The sequence below is a fragment of the Castor canadensis genome, chromosome 11, assembly GCF_047511655.1.
Source record: "Castor canadensis chromosome 11, mCasCan1.hap1v2, whole genome shotgun sequence".
Lineage (NCBI taxonomy): Eukaryota > Metazoa > Chordata > Mammalia > Rodentia > Castoridae > Castor > Castor canadensis.
This window is the reverse complement of record NC_133396.1, coordinates 100,449,560-100,468,971: the sequence shown is the minus strand read 5'-3', so window position 1 is coordinate 100,468,971 and position 19,412 is coordinate 100,449,560. Positions and strand designations below refer to the sequence as shown.

Genomic DNA, 19,412 nt, shown 5'->3' with positions numbered 1-19,412 from the left:
AGGATTTATCACCAGGTTTTCTTTGCTGCCATGTAACCCACTGTTGAGTGGCCCCTTAGGCCTTGAGCTTTCTTGATTCTTTCCACATTTGCCACCCAGCCATATGTGCTTGTGAGGATACAGCATGGGGATGTGACCAGTCAATGTGATATGACCATCTTTTCAACTTTTTCATCCAAGATATGTCAGGATTTTGCAGAGTTGTTTTTTGGGATTTTTGTTTGTTTGTTTGTTTTGACGGTACTGGGGGATTGAATTCAGGGCCTAGAGCTCCTAGGCAGGCCCTAGTCAGGAGACCACCCCCCTCCAAAATAATCAAAGCAAAAATGGACTGGAGGTGTGGCTCAAAGGGTGGAGCACTTGCTTGCAAGAACAAAGCCCTGAGTTCAAACACCAGTCCTGCCAAAAAAAATAAATAAATAAAACTAAAAATAAAAACCATCCAGGTAACAGTGTTATCAAACACAGACTTTTGTATTTAATATGTTCAAAGCAATAAAAGAGAAGAAGAAATTTTTTTTTTCATTTTTCTTTTATTATTTATATGTGCATACAAGGCTTGGGTCATTTCTCCCCCCTGCCCCCACCCCCTCCCTTACCACCCACTCCACCCCCTCCCTCTCCCCCCCCTCAATACCCAGCAGAAACTATTTTGCCCTTATTTCTAATTTTGTTGTAGAGAGAGTATAAGCAATAATAGGAAGGAACAAGGGGTTTTGCTGGTTGAGATAAGGATAGCTATACAGGGCATTGACTCACATTGATTTCCTGTGCGTGGGTGTTACCTTCTAGGTTAATTCTTTTTGATCTAACCTTTTCTCTAGTTCCTGGTCCCCTTCTCCTATTGGCCTCAGTTGCTTTAAGGTATCTGCTTTAGTTTCTCTGCATTAAGGGCAACAAATGCTAGCTAGTTTTTTAGGTGTCTTACCTATCCTCACCCCTTCCTTGTGTGCTCTCGCTTTTATCATGTGCTCAAAGTCCAATCCCCTTGTTGTGTTTGCCCTTGATCTAATGTCCACATATGAGGGAGAACATACGATTTTTGGTCTTTTGGGCCAGGCTAACCTCACTCAGAATGATGTTCTCCAATTCCATCCATTTACCAGCGAATGATAACATTTTGTTCTTCTTCATGGCTGCATAAAATTCCATTGTGTATAGATACCACATTTTCTTAATCCATTCGTCAGTGGTGGGGCATCTTGGCTGTTTCCATAACTTGGCTATTGTGAATAGTGCCGCAATAAACATGGATGTGCAGGTGCCTCTGGAGTAACAGTCTTTTGGGTATATCCCCAAGAGTGGTATTGCTGGATCAAATGGTAGATCGATGTCCAGCTTTTTAAGTAGCCTCCAAATTTTTTTCCAGAGTGGTTGTACTAGTCTACATTCCCACCAACAGTGTAAGAAGGTTCCTTTTTCCCCGCATCCTCGCCAACACCTGTTGTTGGTGGTGTTGCTGATGATGGCTATTCTAACAGGGGTGAGGTGGAATCTTAGTGTGGTTTTAATTTGCATTTCCTTTATTGCTAGAGATGGTGAGCATTTTTTCATGTGTTTTCTGGCCATTTGAATTTCTTCTTTTGAGAAAGTTCTGTTTAGTTCACATGCCCATTTCTTTATTGGTTCATTAGTTTTGGGAGAATTTAGTTTTTTAAGTTCCCTGTATATTCTGGTTATCAGTCCTTTGTCTGATGTATAATTGGCAAATATTTTCTCCCACTCTGTGGGTGTTCTCTTCAGTTTAGAGACCATTTCTTTTGATGTACAGAAGCTTTTTAGTTTTATGAGGTCCCATTTGTCTATGCTATCTCTTAGTTGCTGTGCTGCTGGGGTTTCATTGAGAAAGTTCTCACCTATACCTACTAACTCCAGAGTATTTCCTACTCTTTCTTGTATCAACTTAAGAGTTTGGGGTCTGATATTAAGATCCTTGATCCATTTTGAGTTAATCTTGGTATAGGGTGATATACATGGATCTAGTTTCAGTTTTTTGCAGACTGCTAACCAGTTTTCCCAGCAGTTTTTGTTGAAGAGGCTGCTATTTCTCCATCATATATTTTTAGCTCCTTTGTCAAAGATAAGTTGCTCATAGTTGTGTGGCTTCATATCTGGATCCTCTATTCTGTTCCACTGGTCTTCATGTCTGTTTTTGTGCCAGTACCATGCTGTTTTTATTGTTATTGCTTTGTAATATAGTTTGAAGTCAGGTATTGTGATACCTCCTGCATTGTTCTTTTGACTGAGTATTGCCTTGGCTATTCGTGGCCTCTTGTGTTTCCATATAAATTTCACAGTAGATTTTTCAATCTCTTTAATGAATGTCATTGGAATTTTGATGGGAATTGCATTAAACATGTAGATTACTTTGGGGAGTATCAACATTTTTACTATGTTGATTCTACCAATCCATGAGCATGGGAGATCTCTCCACTTTCTATAGTCTTCCTCAATCTCTTTCTTCAGAAGTGTATAGTTTTCCTTGTAGAGGTCTTTCACATCTTTTGTTAGGTTTACACCTAGGTATTTGATTTTGTTTGAGGCTATTGTAAATGGAATTGTTTTCATACATTCTTTTTCCGTTTGCTCATTGTTAGTGTATAGAAATGCTAATGATTTTTCTATGTTGATTTTATATCCTGCTACCTTGCTATAGCTATTGATGATGTCTAGAAGCTTCTGAGTAGAGTTTTTTGGGTCTTTAAGGTATAGGATCATGTCGTCTGCAAATAGGGATATTTTGACAGTTTCTTTACCTATTTGTATTCCTTTTATTCCTTCTTCTTGCCTAATTGCTCTGGCTAGGAATTCCAGTACTATGTTGAATAGGAGTGGAGATAGTGGGCATCCTTGTCTGGTTCCTGATTTTAGAGGGAACGGTTTTAATTTTTCTCCGTTAAGTATAATGCTGGCTGTAGGTTTGTCATATATAGCTTTTATAATGTTGAGGAACTTTCCTTCTATTCCTAGTTTTCTTAGAGCTTTTATCATGAAATGATGTTGGATCTTATCAAAGGCTTTTTCTGCATCTATTGAGATGATCAAGTGGTTTTTGTCTTTGCTTCTGTTAATGTGGTTTATTACGTTTATTGATTTTCGTATGTTGAACCACCCCTGCATCCCTGGGATGAAGCCTACCTGGTCGTGGTGAATAATCTTTTTGATGTGTTGCTGAATTCGATTTGCCATTATTTTGTTGAGGATTTTTGCATCAATGTTCATTAAGGAGATTGGCCTATAGTTCTCCTTTTTTGGAGGTGTCTTTGCCTGGTTTTGGGATAAGTGTAATACTGGCTTCATAAAATGTGTTTGGCAGTTTTCCTTCCCTTTCTATTTCATGGAACAGTTTAAGGAGGGTTGGTATCAGTTCTTCTTTAAAGGTCTGATAGAATTCAGCAGAGAATCCATCAGGTCCTGGACTTTTCTTTTTGGGGAGACTCTTGATTGCTGCTTCAATTTCATTTTGTGTTATAGGTCTATTCAGGTGATTAATTTCCTCTTGGTTCAGTTTTGGATGATCATATGTATCTAGAAATCTGTCCATTTCTTTTAGATTTTCAAATTTATTTGAATATAGGTTCTCAAAGTAGTCTCTGATGATTTCCTGGACTTCCATGGTGTTTGTTGTTATCTCCCCTTTTGCATTCCTAATTCTACTAATTTGGGTTTTTTCTCTCCTCATTTTAGTCAGGTTTGCCAGGGGTCTATCGATCTTGTTTATTTTTTCAAAGAAACAACTTTTTGTTTCATTAATTCTTTGTATGGTTTTTTTGGTTTCTATTTCGTTGATTTCAGCTCTTATTTTTATTATTTCTCTCCTTCTATTTGTTTTGGGATTTGCTTGTTCTTGTTTTTCTAGGAGTTTGAGATGTATCATTAGGTCATTGATTTGGGATCTCTCAATCTTTTTAATATATGCACTCATGGCTATAAACTTTCCTCTCAAGACTGCCTTAGCTGTGTCCCATAGGTTCCAGTAGGTTGTGTTTTCATTTTCATTGACTTCTAGGAACTTTTTAATTTCCTCTTTTATTGCATCGATGATCCATTCTTCATTAAGTAATGAGTTATTTAGTTTCCAGCTGTTTGCATGTTTTTTGTCTTTACTTTTGTTGTTGAGTTCTACTTTTACTGCATTGTGGTCAGATAGTATGCATGGTATTATTTCTATTTTCTTATATTTGCTGAGGCTTGCTTTGTGCCCTAGGATATGATCTATTTTGGAGAAGGTTCCATGGGCTGCTGAGAAGAATGTATATTGTGTAGAGGTTGGATGAAATGTTCTGTAGACATCTACTAGGTCCACTTGATCTATTGCATATTTTAGATCTTGGATTTCTTTATTGAGTTTTTGTTTGGATGACCTATCTATTGATGATAATGGAGTGTTAAAGTCTCCCACAACCACTGTGTTGGCGTTTATATATGCTTTTAGGTCTTTCAGGGTATGTTTGATGAAATTGGGTGCGTTGACATTGGGTGCGTACAGATTGATGATTATTATTTCCTTTTGGTCTATTTCCCCTTTTATTAGTATGGAATGTCCTTCTTTATCTCGTTTGATCAATGTAGGTTTGAAGTCTACTTTGTCAGAGATAAGTATTGCTACTCCTGCTTGTTTTCGGGGGTCATTGGCTTGGTAAATCTTCTTCCGGCCTTTCATCCTAAGCATATGCTTATTTCTGTCGGTGAGATGAGTCTCCTGTAAGCAACAAATTGTTGGATCTTCTTTTTTAATCCATTTTGTCAAACGGTGTCTTTCGATGGGTGAATTAAGTCCATTAACATTAAGCGTTAGTACTGATAGGTATGTGGTGATTCCTGCCATTTAGTTATCTTAGTTGTTTGAAGGTTTGATTGTGTGTACCTAACTTGATGTTACTCTCTACTGTCTTGCTTTTTCTTATCCTGTGGTTTGGTGCTGCCTGCCTTTTTCATGGTTAAGTTGGGTGTCACTTTCTGTGTGCAGGATCCCTTGCAAAATCTTTTGTAATGGTGGCTTTGTGGTCACATATTGTTTTAGTTTCTGCTTATCATGGAAGACTTTTATTGCTCCATCTATTTTGAATGATAGCTTTGCTGGGTAGAGTATCCTGGGGTTGAAGTTATTTTCATTCAGTGCCCGGAAGATCTCACCCCACGCTCTTCTTGCTTTTAATGTTTCTGTTGAGAAGTCTGCTGTTATTTTGATGGGTTTACCTTTGTATGTTACTTGTTTTTTCTCTCTTACAGCCTTCAATATTCTTTCCTTAGTTTCTGAACTTGTTGTTTTAATGATGATTTGTCGTGGAGTAGTTCTATTTTGATCTGGTCTGTTTGGTGTCCTGGAGGCCTCTTGCATTTGTATGGGAATATCTTTCTCTAGATTTGGGAAATTTTCCGTTATTATTTTGTTGAATATATTACGCATTCCCTTCGCTTGCACCTCTTCTCCTTCTTCGATGCCCATGATTCTCAAGTTTGGTCTTTTGATGGAGTCAGTGAGTTCTTGCATTTTCTTTTCACAGGTCTTGAGTTGTTTAATTAATAGTTCTTCAGTTTTTCCTTTAATTACCATTTCATCTTCAAGTTCTGAGATTCTGTCTTCTGTTTGTTCTGTTCTGCTGGATTGGCCTTCCGTTTTGTTTTGCAGTTCTGTTTCGTTCTTTTTTCTGAGGTTTTCCATATCCTGGCAGTTTTCTTCTTTATTGTTGTCTATTTTTGTCCTGAGTTCATTTATCCATTTATTCATTGTGTTCTCTCTTTCACTTTGGTGTTTATACAGTGCTTCTATGGTTTCCTTTATTTCTTCTTTTGCTTTTTCAAATTCTCTATTTTTATTGTCTTGGAATTTCTTGAGTGTCTCCTGTACATTTTGGTTGACCCTATCCAGTATCATCTCTATAAAATTCTCATTGAGTACTTGTAGTATGTCTTCTTTTAAATTATTCTTGTGGGCTTCATTGGGTCCTTTGGCATAGTTTATCTTCATTTTGTTGGAGTCTGGATCTGAGTTTCTGTTCTCTTCATTCCCCTCTGGTTCCTGTACTAATTTTTTGCTGTGGGGAAACTGGTTTCCTTGTTTTTTCTGTCTTCCTGTCATTGTCCTTGGTGTTGTTACTGTCCCTGTACTGTGTGTAATTAAGTATTTTCTAGCTTGTAATAATAACAATGGTAATATTGAGAATGGAAGAGTGAGCTGAGATGGAAAGCAAGAAGTTAAAGAAAAGGGGAAAACAAATATACAGACAAGAGGGAGAAAGCAGAACAAGGTATCAGACAAGAGAGTTTCAAAGGTATAAACAGGGAGTGTTAGCGTACTAATCGACAGTAAGCTGAACAGACAATAGAGAGAAAGAGAGAGGATTGAAAATCAAAGATAAAAAAAATAAAAAATAAGTATATGAAAGTAATATCTATATATAAAAATGAATTAAAATAAAATGGAAAATAGAAAATTAAAAAAAAAAAAAAGCCAAAAAACTTCCAAGTTTATATGCAATGCAATTTCAGTCTTAATAATTTGGATGTCCGTCTCAATCTCCAGTCCTGGATTTGGTGCCTCAGATGTTGTTCTGTAGTTGTCTCATCAAAGGGGATGCATAAAGTAGAACAAAACTACACTCACACACACACAGAAGAGAAAAAAAAAAGCCCCACCAAGTGTCCCCAGTTCCAATGCAATACAGTTTCAGTAAGTTTTTCAGCTTGCAGGTGTAATTCGGTTGTTCTCTCATCAAAGGTAGGGAGAAAAAGAAAAAAAAGCATCTGGAGGCAGTTCTGAGAGTGGTATCTACAACTGTGGCTTGCCTGGCTGCTGCTCTCAGCCTGTAGCTGGCGGAGTTATTTATGCAGATCTCTGGGGTGAGCTAGCACTCACCTGGTCCCACAGGCTTTGTTTGCTCAGAGTTCTCCTGTGCGGGGGCCTCTGCTACAGGCTTTCCCCTTTCCAAGCACTGGGAAAGGTGACACTGCCCCGCGTTGTCAGGCCTGCGTGTTTATTTACAGTTCACGTGGGAAGTGGGTCTTCCCTCCTCTCACAAGCTTCAGCGTCCCGCTCCTGGTTGCTGGGCGCGTCCCGCTCCCTCCCGCCAGAGCCTCTCCAGCCCACACAGCTTGTTTATTTACAGTCCCGGGAAGGATTCCCTTCCCCCAATCTTCAGCGCTCAGGGCGCCCCACCCTCTTTCCAGCGTGTCTTAACTGTTCTTATTGCTTAGTACTCAGTTTCTCTTTTTTTCCCGGGTGGAGGTCAGGCTGTCCAGGGGGCTATGCTGCTCTGGCCAGGCTTGTCTGTGGGGCTACCACGGTACCGTGAAGCTCACCTGGTCCGCGTCTTCCCAAGCCGTATGGGCGCCGGCCACTGGCGGCCCCGGGGGCCCTCCTCATTTCTCCGTTTAACGTGAAGTGGAGATTCTCTGCGCCAGCTGGAGATGTGGAGGGGTCAAAGTTATGCCTTTTCTCGGTGATTATGCCTGCAAAGTGTGTCTCCAGCGTCTCTCCAAGATTTCACTATAGGAGGGTCGCTTTCTGCTTCCTACCTCTAGCCGCCATCTTGGAATTCCTCAAAATTTTTTTATAAATAATTGAAAATTATGTTTAAAATTGAATTTTAGAATTTGGGGTTATAGTGAGGTAGGGGATTTTTTGTTTTGTTTCTGTTTTTGTTTTTGCAGTACTGGGACTTGAACTCAGGGCCTTCACCTTGAGCCACTCCACCAGTCCAATTTTTTGTGAAGGGTTTTTCAAGTTGGGGTCCCTGTGAACTATTCGCCTGGGCTGGCTTGGAACTGCAATCCTCCTGAACTCTGCCTCCTGAGAATTATAGGCGTGAGCCACTGGCACCCAGCATATAGTACAGTGTTTTTAAGAGTACTGTTTTAAGAGGGTTTTTAGTGCCGTGTTTTAAGGACTGATGCAACTTAAAGGAGAGTTAGAGACTTTTAAAATGTGTAAAATCCATAATGGCCCGTGAAGCAATAGAAACCTATCTCTGGATCATCTTAATTATTAAAATTGAATTAAGGTGATCTCTAAGTACTAGCACCTCTGAGCACCTGCCAGGAACAAACACCAGTTCTCCCTGGAAGACAGCATTAGTCTGTCTGAAATTCCAATTCATTCCCAGCTGTTTCAATGACACACAAGAAATTCCTGCTCAGAACCCTCTTCCACTGCTGGTGGGAATGTAAACTAGTACAACCACTCTGGAAAAAAATTTGGAGGCTACTTAAAAAGCTAAACATTGATCTATCATATGATTCAGCAATACCAGTCTTGGGGATATACCCAAAAGACTGTGACACAGGTTACTCCAGAGGCACCTGCACACCCATGTTAATGCAGCACTATTCACAATAGCCAAGTTATGGAAACAGCCAAGATGCCCCACCACTGACGAATGGATTAAGAAAATGTGGTATCTATACACAATGGAATTTTATGCAGACATGAAGAAGAACAAAATGTTATCATTCGCTGGTAAATGGATGGAATTGGAGAACATCATTCTGAGTGAGGTTAGCCTGGCCCAAAAGACCAAAAATCATATGTTCTCCTTCATATGCAGACATTAGATCAAGGGCAAACACAACAAGGGGATTGGACTTTGATCACGTGATAAAGCGAGAGCACACAAGGAAGGGGTGAGGATAGGTAAGACACCTAAAAAATTAGCTAGCATTTGTTACCCTTAACGCAGAGAAACTAAGCAGATACCATAAAAGCAACTGAGGCCAATAGGAGAAGGGGACCAGGAACTAGAGAAAAGCGTAGATCAAGAAGAATTAACCTAGAAGGTAATACACATGACAGGAAATCAATGTGAGTCAACTCCCTGTATAGCTATCCTTATCTCAACCAGCAAAAACCCTTGTTCCTTCCTATTATTGCTTATACTCTCTCTTCAACAAAACTAGAGATAAGGGCAAAATAATTTCTGCTGGGTAGCGAGGGGGTGGAGGGGAGAGGGAGGGGGCGTGAGGGTAAGGGAGGGAGTGGGGGAAGGGGGGAGAAATGACCCAAACATTGTATGTACATATGAATAAAATAAAAATTTTTTAAAAATTCCTTCTCAGGAGGAAGGTGTTGAGAGAGGTGATGGGGGCAATGAAACTAATGTACACTATAAACCTAATCAGAATTGTCATTATGAATTACCTTCTGTATAATATATCATAATAAAAAAAATTTTTTTTAATTCCTTCTTCCATCCCCTCTTTGATTTGGTCCCTATGTGCTAACATCAGACTCATTCATTCTGCCCCACCGGTTAGAATCAGATTCTTATATTACCCTGATATTCTTTTATACAAGCCTTGAAAGTATCTCCTAATGTTGTCATGACAAAATCTGTTGCTTGGGCTGGGGGCATAGCTCAAGTGATAGAGTACCTGCCTAGCAGGCATGAGGCCCTGAGTTCAAATCCCAATACCATACACACAAAAAAAAGTCTGTTGCTTACCAAAACATACATTATGAAATTGTTATAGAAGAAAAATTCATTGGCCGTCCTCCCTCCACCTGGGTGATCACAGGTGAAGGATTACCTTGCCTTGTTTCATACATACCTTGACCTCAAGCTCTGACTCATTACTACCCCAAAATCAAATACTGTGAGAAATATTAGGATTGAGTGAAATACAAAGGATATTCCTACCATAAAGAAGTAGTTGTGGAGCCGAGTGCTGATGACTCACATCTGTAATCCTAGCTACTTGGGAGGCTGAGATCAGGAGGATCACAGTTCCTGGCCAGCCCATCTCCAAAATAACAAAGAGCAAAATGGATTAGAGGTATGGCTCAAGCAGTAAGCATCTCCTTTGCAAGCGCGAAGCCCTGAGTTCAAACCCCAGTCCTGCAAAAAAGAAAGAAAAGGGTATAAGAATGATCACCTCTGGGGCAGGGCTCTCTATTTATCTCTTTTTTTATACCTTTGGAATATTTTACTACATTCACGCATTAGCTAATGAAAACAGTTTAAACTATGTTTTTCAAAAACTGGAAATAGGCTTGCTGACCATACTCCAGACATCTGGAATTGGTAACATAGGTGCTTATGTTTAGTTTTTTGCATCTGTACTCTTGCAGCATCACACTGCCCTTCTACATCAAGCCTCAGAAGTTCGGAAGCCTTGAGATTAATCCACCCATCCCATGGTGTGCTGCACATCTGACATACACCAGACTGCCACTTGATGGCGCCAAAAGATTCTGCTTCCTCATAACATTTCCTGGGGCCACCTCCTCCCAAAATTATTTATATATGAATGTCTGGTCTGAACTTTCACTCTTGTTTGTTTTGATTTTGTTTTCATCTTTGTTTTGAGACAGAGTTTTTGTTATGTAGTCCAGTAACATAAGAAGTGACCAGAACACAAAAGTAAAAGGGGACTTTGAGATGATAGAAGTAAGACATGACTAGCCCAAAAATCTTCCAGGGTAGCTCAGAGCTGCCTTATTTTCCAAGTTTATAAAGTACACAAAGCTGCTAAAAAAAAAAAAAAAGAAAGAAAGAAAGAAAGACAGCTCATTGCCTCCTTGAAGTCCACTGTAAATATTCAGGTGGACTGTATTCAGATAACACAACACTGTACATATGAAAATATCTGAGTACTGATAAAAACATATTCAGGAGCATAAAAGCATATCTAACGAAAGACTAACTCCCTTACTGTCAGCAACAGGCTTCAAAAATATTTTATTTACAGATTAGGATGCATTTGTCTAGCCATAGAGTCTGACACACAAACTAGATAGACTACTTTTTTGTGTGTGTGTGATAGGGTACTTACTGTGTAGCCCAGGCCAACTCCAACTTTGTGATCCTCCTGCTTCAGCCTCCCCAGTGTTGGGATTACAGGTGTGTGCCACCATGCATGGCTAAAGTACATTGGTAAGGAAGTTTGTAAATATCTACAGATTCAGCAACACTGACATTGTCCATATTACCAAAAACTAAGGCTATTTTATTTGCTTTCTTCCTTGCACTATTCCACTTTTGTATTTTGTCATAATATTTTCTGGGGCCACTGCCCACAAAAATATTTATGCATGAATGCCTTGCCTGAACATTCACTTTTGTTTGTTTTGTTTGTGTTTTGTTTTTGATCTTCTCTGTTTTGAGACAGGGGCTTGCTATGTAGTTCAGGCTAGCCTTGAACTTGTGATCCTCCTAACTCCCAAATGCTGTAATACCACAGGCATGAATCATTACAGTCAGTCAAACTTTGACTTTTGGAGGAAGCCTAATTAAAACAAGCCTTGATATTTATTAGTGTAAGTTCTCTAAATTTGTTTTCTTCTTCAAGAGTGACTTTACTGTTCTTGACTTTTGCATTTAAATATAAATTTTAGAATTAGCTAGAATTTTAATAATCTGCTTCAATTTTGATTAGGGTGGCACCAAATCCATGGACAAATTAGGAGAATTAACATCATTACAATATTAAAATGTCAAATCTATAAAAAGGGATACTTTCTTCCATTTATTTATTTCCTCTTTAATTTCCCAAACAGTGTTTTATAGATTTTTTTCTAGAAGTATTATTCATCTTTCATTAAGTTTATCCTTGTAGTTAATTATTTTGATGATATTATAAATTGTGGGGCTTCTTTTTTCTTCTAGTTGTTCTAGTTTCTAGTGTGTATTGATATTTGAGTGTTGACCTTTGACCTTCCTAAATTCATTTACTAATTCTAAAGATGATAGTCTTTTGGATTTTCTACATTCATAATCATATCTTTTCTTTTTCTTGCCTTCTTTCACTAAGTTCTCCAGTAAAATATTGGCTAGAGTTGGGCATGGTGGTTCATGTCTGCAGTTCCAACTATTAGGGAGGCTGAAGCAGAAGGATCACTCAAGCCAGGAGTTCAAGGCCAGCCTAGGCAACATAGCAAGACACCATCTCAAAACATAATTAAATAAAAACAAAATGACACCTCCACCATAGAATTATAGTGAGGATCAAATGAGATCACCTATGTAAAAGCAATTTGTAGAGAGTGAAGAGCAAAATGAAATAAAATATTATTGCTATAAAAACCTACTTGAGTCTTTACTCCATTTCCTGTGTGAGAAACAGGAAGTATTTCTCCTTTTTTCCCCATTTCTCCACACTTTTATCCTGTTATACTAAATTCCTTTCCTAATAAACTTTATTATTACTTTCACTATAGGAAAAAAAAAAAAAAAAACCTGTGGACTAAAGTGGTGTTATCAGCCGCCTTTACCTAGTTGCCAACATCTGAAGTTTTCAGTTTCTCCGTGACATATGGTTTTTGTCTGTTGTTTGTGTGTGTGAGACAGAGCCTCACGACATAGCCCAGGCCAGCCCTGAATGTCTGTTCCTCCCGCCTCGGCATCTCAATGCTGGGATTGCAGGCATGAACTATTATGCCATTTTTAGCAGATTCTTTACACAGCTATACGATCTTCTTTCTCCCACTCTTTCATTCTGTTAGTGGGATCTGATACATTGATTGACTTCTTGCATTCCTGGAACAAACTCAACTTTATTATGATGTATTTTTAATGAATGGATTAGATTTACTAGTATCTTAGATCATTGACTATATGATCATAAGAGTAAAAAATGTCCTGAAGAGAAAAAGGAAGAGAAGATAATTCCCTGTATGACCTTTGAGGAAGAACAGGGCGGCGGGGGTTCTTTTATATGGATGGGTCCTATGGAGAACCCTTGATAAATTTAAAATAACCCAAAGAAAAAGAGGTCACATTTTTGGTGGACTCTGGGCTAGCCAGATCATCCCTCACTATGGCCCTCCAGTTCTGTCTTGTCTCTTCAGAACAGCTCTCAATTTCCAGAGTAAAGAGAGAAGAATTCAATGTTCCTCTTTTTGAGTGCACTCAAAAAGAGTGATTTCCAAGATAGGGTAACATGGATCAGCCTCCTTTTCATTCCTGAGGCTAGAACCAACCTTTTGGGAAGGAATTTAATGTCTGAATTGGGCATAGGAATAAAAGTGTCTAAAGAGAATTCTGAGATTTCTTTCAATTTGATGACTTCGAAAATTGAGAGCCAACTTCTTCCCCAGGTCTGGACTAAGGATGGAAATAGTGGGGGGTTACAAATTTCCCCGATCCATATTGATTTAAAAAAAAAAAAACAATGTAAAAGAACAGAGAAGTCAATTCCCCATTCCCCTAGAGGAGAAGTTAGGTCTGAAACCTATAATTGAAGGATTATTAAAGGATGGCCTTCTAGAACGTTGCATGTCCCCCATTAACACTTCTATCCTACCAGTGAGAAAATTGGATGGATCTTATTGGCTAGTACAGGCTCCCGGGGCTATCAAACAAACAGTTCACAGCAAACACCCTGTGGTCCCAAACCCCTATACACTCCTCAGCAGGATCCCTCCCGATCACCAGTGGTTTAGTGTGGTACATTTGAAGGATGCATTCTGGGCCTGCCCTCTAGCAGAGGATAGCAGGGACATCTTTGCCTTTGGGTGGGAGGACCCCCAATCTGTCAGGAAACAACATCAATGGACAGGCCTTCCACAGTGTTTCACAGATTCTCCCAACTTGTTCGGCCAAATTTTGGAATGTGTACTGGAAGAATTTGTCCTCCCCCCAACACCAGATAAGTTTATTACAATATGTGGATGATCTTCTGTTGTCTGGACTCACTGAAAAAGAGGTGACTGATACCACAGTCGGTCTTCTAAATTTCCTGGGCCACCAAGGACTAAGGGTCTCAAAAACTAAATTGCAGTTTGTAGAAGAAGAAGAAAGATATCTGGGACACCTGATCAGTGAAGGGAAATGTAGACTGAGCCCTGAGAGGACAGAGGGGATTACTAGCATGTCTCTATAACTAAGAGGGAGCTTTGAAAATTCTTAGGATTGATGAGGTATTGTAAGCTTTGGATAGAATCCTATACTCTTAAAACTAAAACATATTCCAAACTGCTGGGAGAGAAGCCTGATCCCTTAGTCTGCAAACCAGAAGAAATTCTGATAATAGAAAACCTCAAACAGTCTCTGGTCACCACCCCTGTGTTAGCTTTACCCTCTCTGGAGAAACCCTTTCACCTCTTTGTTAATGTAGATAAATTGCACTAGCCAATATAACAATCCTCCATGTTAATGCATGGAGTGCTGTGGGGTGGACAACAGACCCAAAAGGGAATGCTGCACAAGCAGCTTCTTGGTATTCTGGCTATACAATTCATCCTTTTTGGAAATATGTATTGCCAAAAATGCAAATCCATAGGGTCATGTCCCTTCTACTGTCAGCACCTTCAACATAACCCCCTAATACTGATTACCAATGGCCCTTCCTCTGTGACCACCGAGCCATCTATCTTCAGAAAATATGGGTTAGGAGTTCACAATGCATATAAAAACCCAATAGGTATGTTTCTTTTAGAATTGCTTCCAAAAATCTCTTACCACAACACTCCCTGATGTTCAGCTCCCAACACCGTCTCCCAAACTCCACCCTAATCAGACAGGAGTAACTATAGTGAAAGTCAAAGAGTTAAAGCAGACTATAGCCATCGAGACAACAACCAGGCATTAAGGGGAAATAAATGCCTGGTTGTAATGGATCAAATATTTCATCCACACTCTAAACAAAATTGATTGCTACACATGTGCAGTGGGGAGACCAGAACCCCATGTCATCCCCTTTCCCCTGGGATGGACCACAGACACTGCTGGAATGGCACGTATGATTGCCCTCTTCCAAGAAAGGACAGTCTGGGGCAATAGGTCTTACAGGACCTTGTCACTACTGTTCCCCTCAATTAATGACCCTGAAAGGCTAAGACCACCTCGGTCAGTCAGAACCCCCTGCCGCCACTTCAAAACTCTAACTACACCTTGTACCTCTCCAGGTGGGAGGAGAAATTGGAGTTTCTGTGGAATGTGTAAGGATGCAGTGAAGGCTGATCCTTTGTAGAGGTACCCAATAAAACCACTCTAGCTGTTGCCAGGGCAGACCTCTGGTGGTATTGTGATGGACATTTACTTGAGGTTCTTCCGGTCAAAAGGAGTAGATCTTGTACTTTAGTCCAACTGACTATTCCTTTCACGTTGGCATTTCGAGACCCAAAATCCTCTCTGACTAAAAGAAAACAGAAATGAAATCTTACTTCCCCTAGAGGGTCATGTGACTCACATTTATATAGATCCACTGGGGTCCCACAAGGAGTTCCCAATGAATTCAAAGAAAGAAATCAAATAGCTGCAGGCTTTGAATTAGCATTGTTTTGGTGGTCTACTATCAATAAAAATGTAGACTGGGTTAATTACATCTATTATAATCAACAGAGGTTTGTTAACTACACTCTAGATGCAATGAAGGGAATTGCAGAACAGTTAGGCCCCACTAGTAAAATAGCATGGGAAAACTGAATGGCTCTTGACATGATTCTAGCAGAGAAGGGGGGGGCATGTGCCCTAATTAGAGGTGAAACACCCCTAACAATGCATCCCCAGATGGAACTATACACAAGGCTCTCCAGGGCTTGACAGCCTTGTCAAATGACCAAAAGATTCAGGAATAAATGTCCCTGGTTTGGAACAGTGGTTTGGAAAATGGAAGGGAGTAATGGTCTCAGTTCTAACATCCCTCTTTGTTGTAGCCAGAGCCCTCACCTTAACTGATGAGGTATTATTCCCTGTATATGAGGATTGACAGTTCGGCTCATAGAAGCTGCTCTAGCTAAACAAACACCTGTGTCACACCAGCTGAATTCAATAGTCAATTGACGTTAAAAGAGTTTGAAGAAAAGAATATGAAGTAAAGGGAGGGAGCTGTGAGAAAATAGTCTTTTCTATCCAAGTGTGTGTTGCCATTTTAATTGCCTGTATTTCCAGCTTCTTTGTCTGGATTCCTGCTGAGCTCCCTTTGCCCGCAAAAATTGCCCACTCCATGGTGTATCTTAACACTTTCCCCAAGTAGGGATAGAATTTCAGCTAGTCAAGAAGATTGTGAACTTTTCATCTGGACCAATCCAAGTCAAGAGGCAGCTTCATCATGTCAGAAATACAAGGTGGTATGGAGTGCCTGCCCCCCTTTTTGCTGGTTTTGCCCACGTGCATGCTAGTACCCTTCTGGTCAGAAGTAAAGTTTTGTGTTGCTGAGAAAATTCTTTGTCCCCATGTCATCAATTGGAATTTTCACTGCTAACAATGGTATCCCACCCAACATTGCCTCCAACTAGGGCCACATTTTATGGAATCCATCATCTTGCCACAGGCCCCACTCTCAACAAATGACTTGACAGATGGTAGGCCGGGGCTAAGATGTAGTTCAGTGGCAGAATACTCGCCTAGCATGTGCGAAGCCCTGGCTCAATTTCCAACTCCATGGGGAAAAAAAGTTAGAATTGGCTGCTCACTTTTATCCTTTCAAGGTGATAGTACTGTCCTGCCAGATATGTACAATACATGGAACAAACATTTTTTACACCCCCAACACCTCCCAAGTAGCATGAATATACAGGCCTGGGAATTAAGGGAGCAGAAGTGAAGTAGCTCCTATCACAATTACACCAAACAATACACCGAGGAAATGTTTGTTTCTCATGCCCACAACTTTGGATTCAATAGGCGTGCAGGTGTCCTAAGTGGTTAGTGAGTTCTGAGGAATGCTTCCATTAGGGAATGCAATCATGGCTCTTTCAATTTAGAATTGAGACAACTCCCTGGCACTTCTGGGTCCCTCATACTAATGCACCAATAGGCAAAGAAGGGCTCACTGTACAGGCTGGGCAGATTGAGCTTGGTTTCCCAGGGGAAAATTCATTGCTGCTACACAATGGAGATTAGGACTATGTCTTGAACCCTTGACCAATAGTTCTGACCAATTAAAAAAAAAAGTGCAACAATCCAATAAAAGTAGAAACACAGATCCAGCAGGAATAAATAATTGGGTTTGCTGGTGGAATGGTGTGTGCCTATAATCCCAGCTACTCAGAAGACTGAGGCAGGTGTTTAAGGCCAGTCTGGGTAGCATAGGAAGACCCCATCTCAGAAAAGGAAAAAAGAAAGAATTGGGTTAAAGAGCCCTGTCCAATCAAGATGCTAGAGGAAAATGAAAGCACAGAATGAGTGCTTAATTAGTAAGTCCTAACCAGTTACAAAGCAACAGCTATAGCAATTAGGTTATGTTCATTAATTTTTCCCCTATTCCTTTTCCCTGCTACCTCATGTGATGACCACTGATAGTGCCTAATGTATTGGGTTTCTGATGTGACTAAATTGATATCTCTCACAATGATATGAAAGCTAATGGGATGATTGTATGTCCTGTGGATTAGACTCATAAATTTTTCATCTGGGCAAAGGAAAAAAAAAATAGGTGCACCAGGCACCGGTGGTTCACGCCTGTATTCACACCCTGTAATTCTAGCTTTTCAGGAGGCAGAGATCAAGAAGATTGAGGTTCAAAGCCAGCGTGGGTAAATAGTTTGCAAGACCATACCTTGAAAAAACCCACCACAAAAGAAGGGCTGGTGGAGTGGCTCAAGGTGTAGGCCCCGAGTTCAAACCACAGTACCACAAAAAAAAAAAAAAAAAAACAGTGCTTATGGACAAAAGAAGTGAACCATGCTAGATATTTTTCATTTTCCTTCCAGATCCAATCTCCACCCTGCTTTGTTGCTTAGGAGGCTGACATTTATGGAATGCATTATCCTGTGGCACTAGGCCTGGACTTGGCTCAAGTGGTAGGGCACCTGCCTGGCAAACGTGAGGCCCTGAGTTAAATCCCAATACCACCAGGGCAAAAAAAAAAAAGATCACATCATATGCTCTGATTTCTAACTGGGTGCATCCAGGGAGAGGCACCAATGCTAGATTTGAGGGTAGAAGGATAATAAAAATAATTATTCCCCACCTCCCTTATGCTGGATCACCTTGATTTGACTACATCCCTCAACCAAAGAGTAAGTTCTGGCAGAATTCTTCTATACCTACTCTCTCCTGGAACTCCGGTAACTGCTCTCTTCCCTTACCCTTCAGTCCTAGGGCTGGTAACTGCTCCCTGCTGTTAACATGTAGTGACATGGTACCACAGACCAGATTTGTGCCTGATCCCAAGCTCTTAAGTGCCCCCAGCTAGTAGCCCTGTGTCCTGGTAGAGGCCAAATGGATTATGTCCCAGTTGTCAGAATAAGTCAGTGACAGTGTGGCACTTCAACAGGGAGCCACTCCTCTGATGCTACAGGAGGCTGCTGTTGGCACATGAGAATGCCCACATAAGTCTGGAGTAGTTGGGACTCAAAAGACTCAAAGCAATTGACACACCGTGACCAAGCCAGACATCCCATGGAGTGACAGACACATTCATGCAGCCTTCAGCTGAGCTGCCAGCTCTGGGTTCCAGGAGGGGAGATAGCCAGCCATCCTCAGACACCCCCACTTCCAGCAGATGATGGTTTCCCACCACCACCCAGGTCCCTCCTTTGTTGGGAGAAAGGTGAGATTCAAGACATGTAAGCTGCTCTCTCTTCTTCTGCCCTATCTCTACAACCCTCCTTCTAACACTTCCTCCTGCATGCTTGTGGCCAGCCACACGCAAGTCCTCACTCTTTCCCAAGTTGGTTTGAATGGTACCAACCTTGCAGTCGCTGTTTGTGGCGGCCTCTGCAGCCACAAAAAAAGTGTTGTAGTTGGCCCAGTTGCCATCCCCCTCTGGGTAATCTGCTCTGTCACCCTGCTGATTGGACCAGAGAGCACCCACTATGCACTTCCCACACATGTTGTTCTTGTGCACACTGACCACCAGGGTCCAGCCACCACCCCCAGAGGTCATGTCACAGAAGGTTTGGTAGATGACACCATTGTTGGTCCGGAATACAGACCATCTGTAGAGAGAACCAGCCTAGAGCCTCCCCATCTGTGGACTCATGGTCCATCTCAGATCCATAACCAGAATAACACTGGGGCAACATTTGGGGGGGAGGGTAGTAGTGGGATTTGAACTCAGGGTCTCACCCTTGCTAGACATGTGCTTTACCACTTGAGTCACTCAACCAGCCCAGAATTGCACTGGGAAGTCAAAAGTATACTCCAAAGCCCAACATGGTCATACATGCCTGTAATCCCAGCATTTAGAAGGCCAAAGCAGAAGGATCTTAGGTTCAAGGCCACTCTGGGCTACATAGGTCTCAAAAAACAAACAAAAATAAAGTATATTCTGAAGGCTCCCACGCACACACCCTTGTTTGAAAGATAATTTTCCACAAAGGTCTCATGTTTCTGCACTTCTATAAGCAGAGGAACTGACTCTCTTTGTTCTATACTACCTTTCCAAAGATCCTTAGAGAAGAGACAGAAGGCATCTCCCTCTAGATAGTGCCTCCCTCTGGCCAGGAGGGGCCAGAAATCAATAGGCATCCACATCTGAGTCTGCATCAGGATGTGACTCATGAACATCTCAGAGAAATGGCTCCTGCC

The 19,412-nt window shown here is 40.8% G+C and overlaps 1 protein-coding gene across 1 annotated transcript in view; it reads right to left on the bottom strand.

Moving 5' to 3' along the window:
* Window positions 1–19,412, bottom strand: part of Itln1 (intelectin 1) — a 61,738-nt gene that overhangs the window by 31,547 nt on the left and 10,779 nt on the right. Inside the window, exon 3 of the mRNA XM_074048956.1 lies at window positions 9,636–9,833. Within this exon, the coding sequence (XP_073905057.1) occupies window positions 9,636–9,738 (103 nt within the window). The 5' untranslated portion in view covers window positions 9,739–9,833. The remainder of the gene's footprint in view (window positions 1–9,635; window positions 9,834–19,412) is intronic.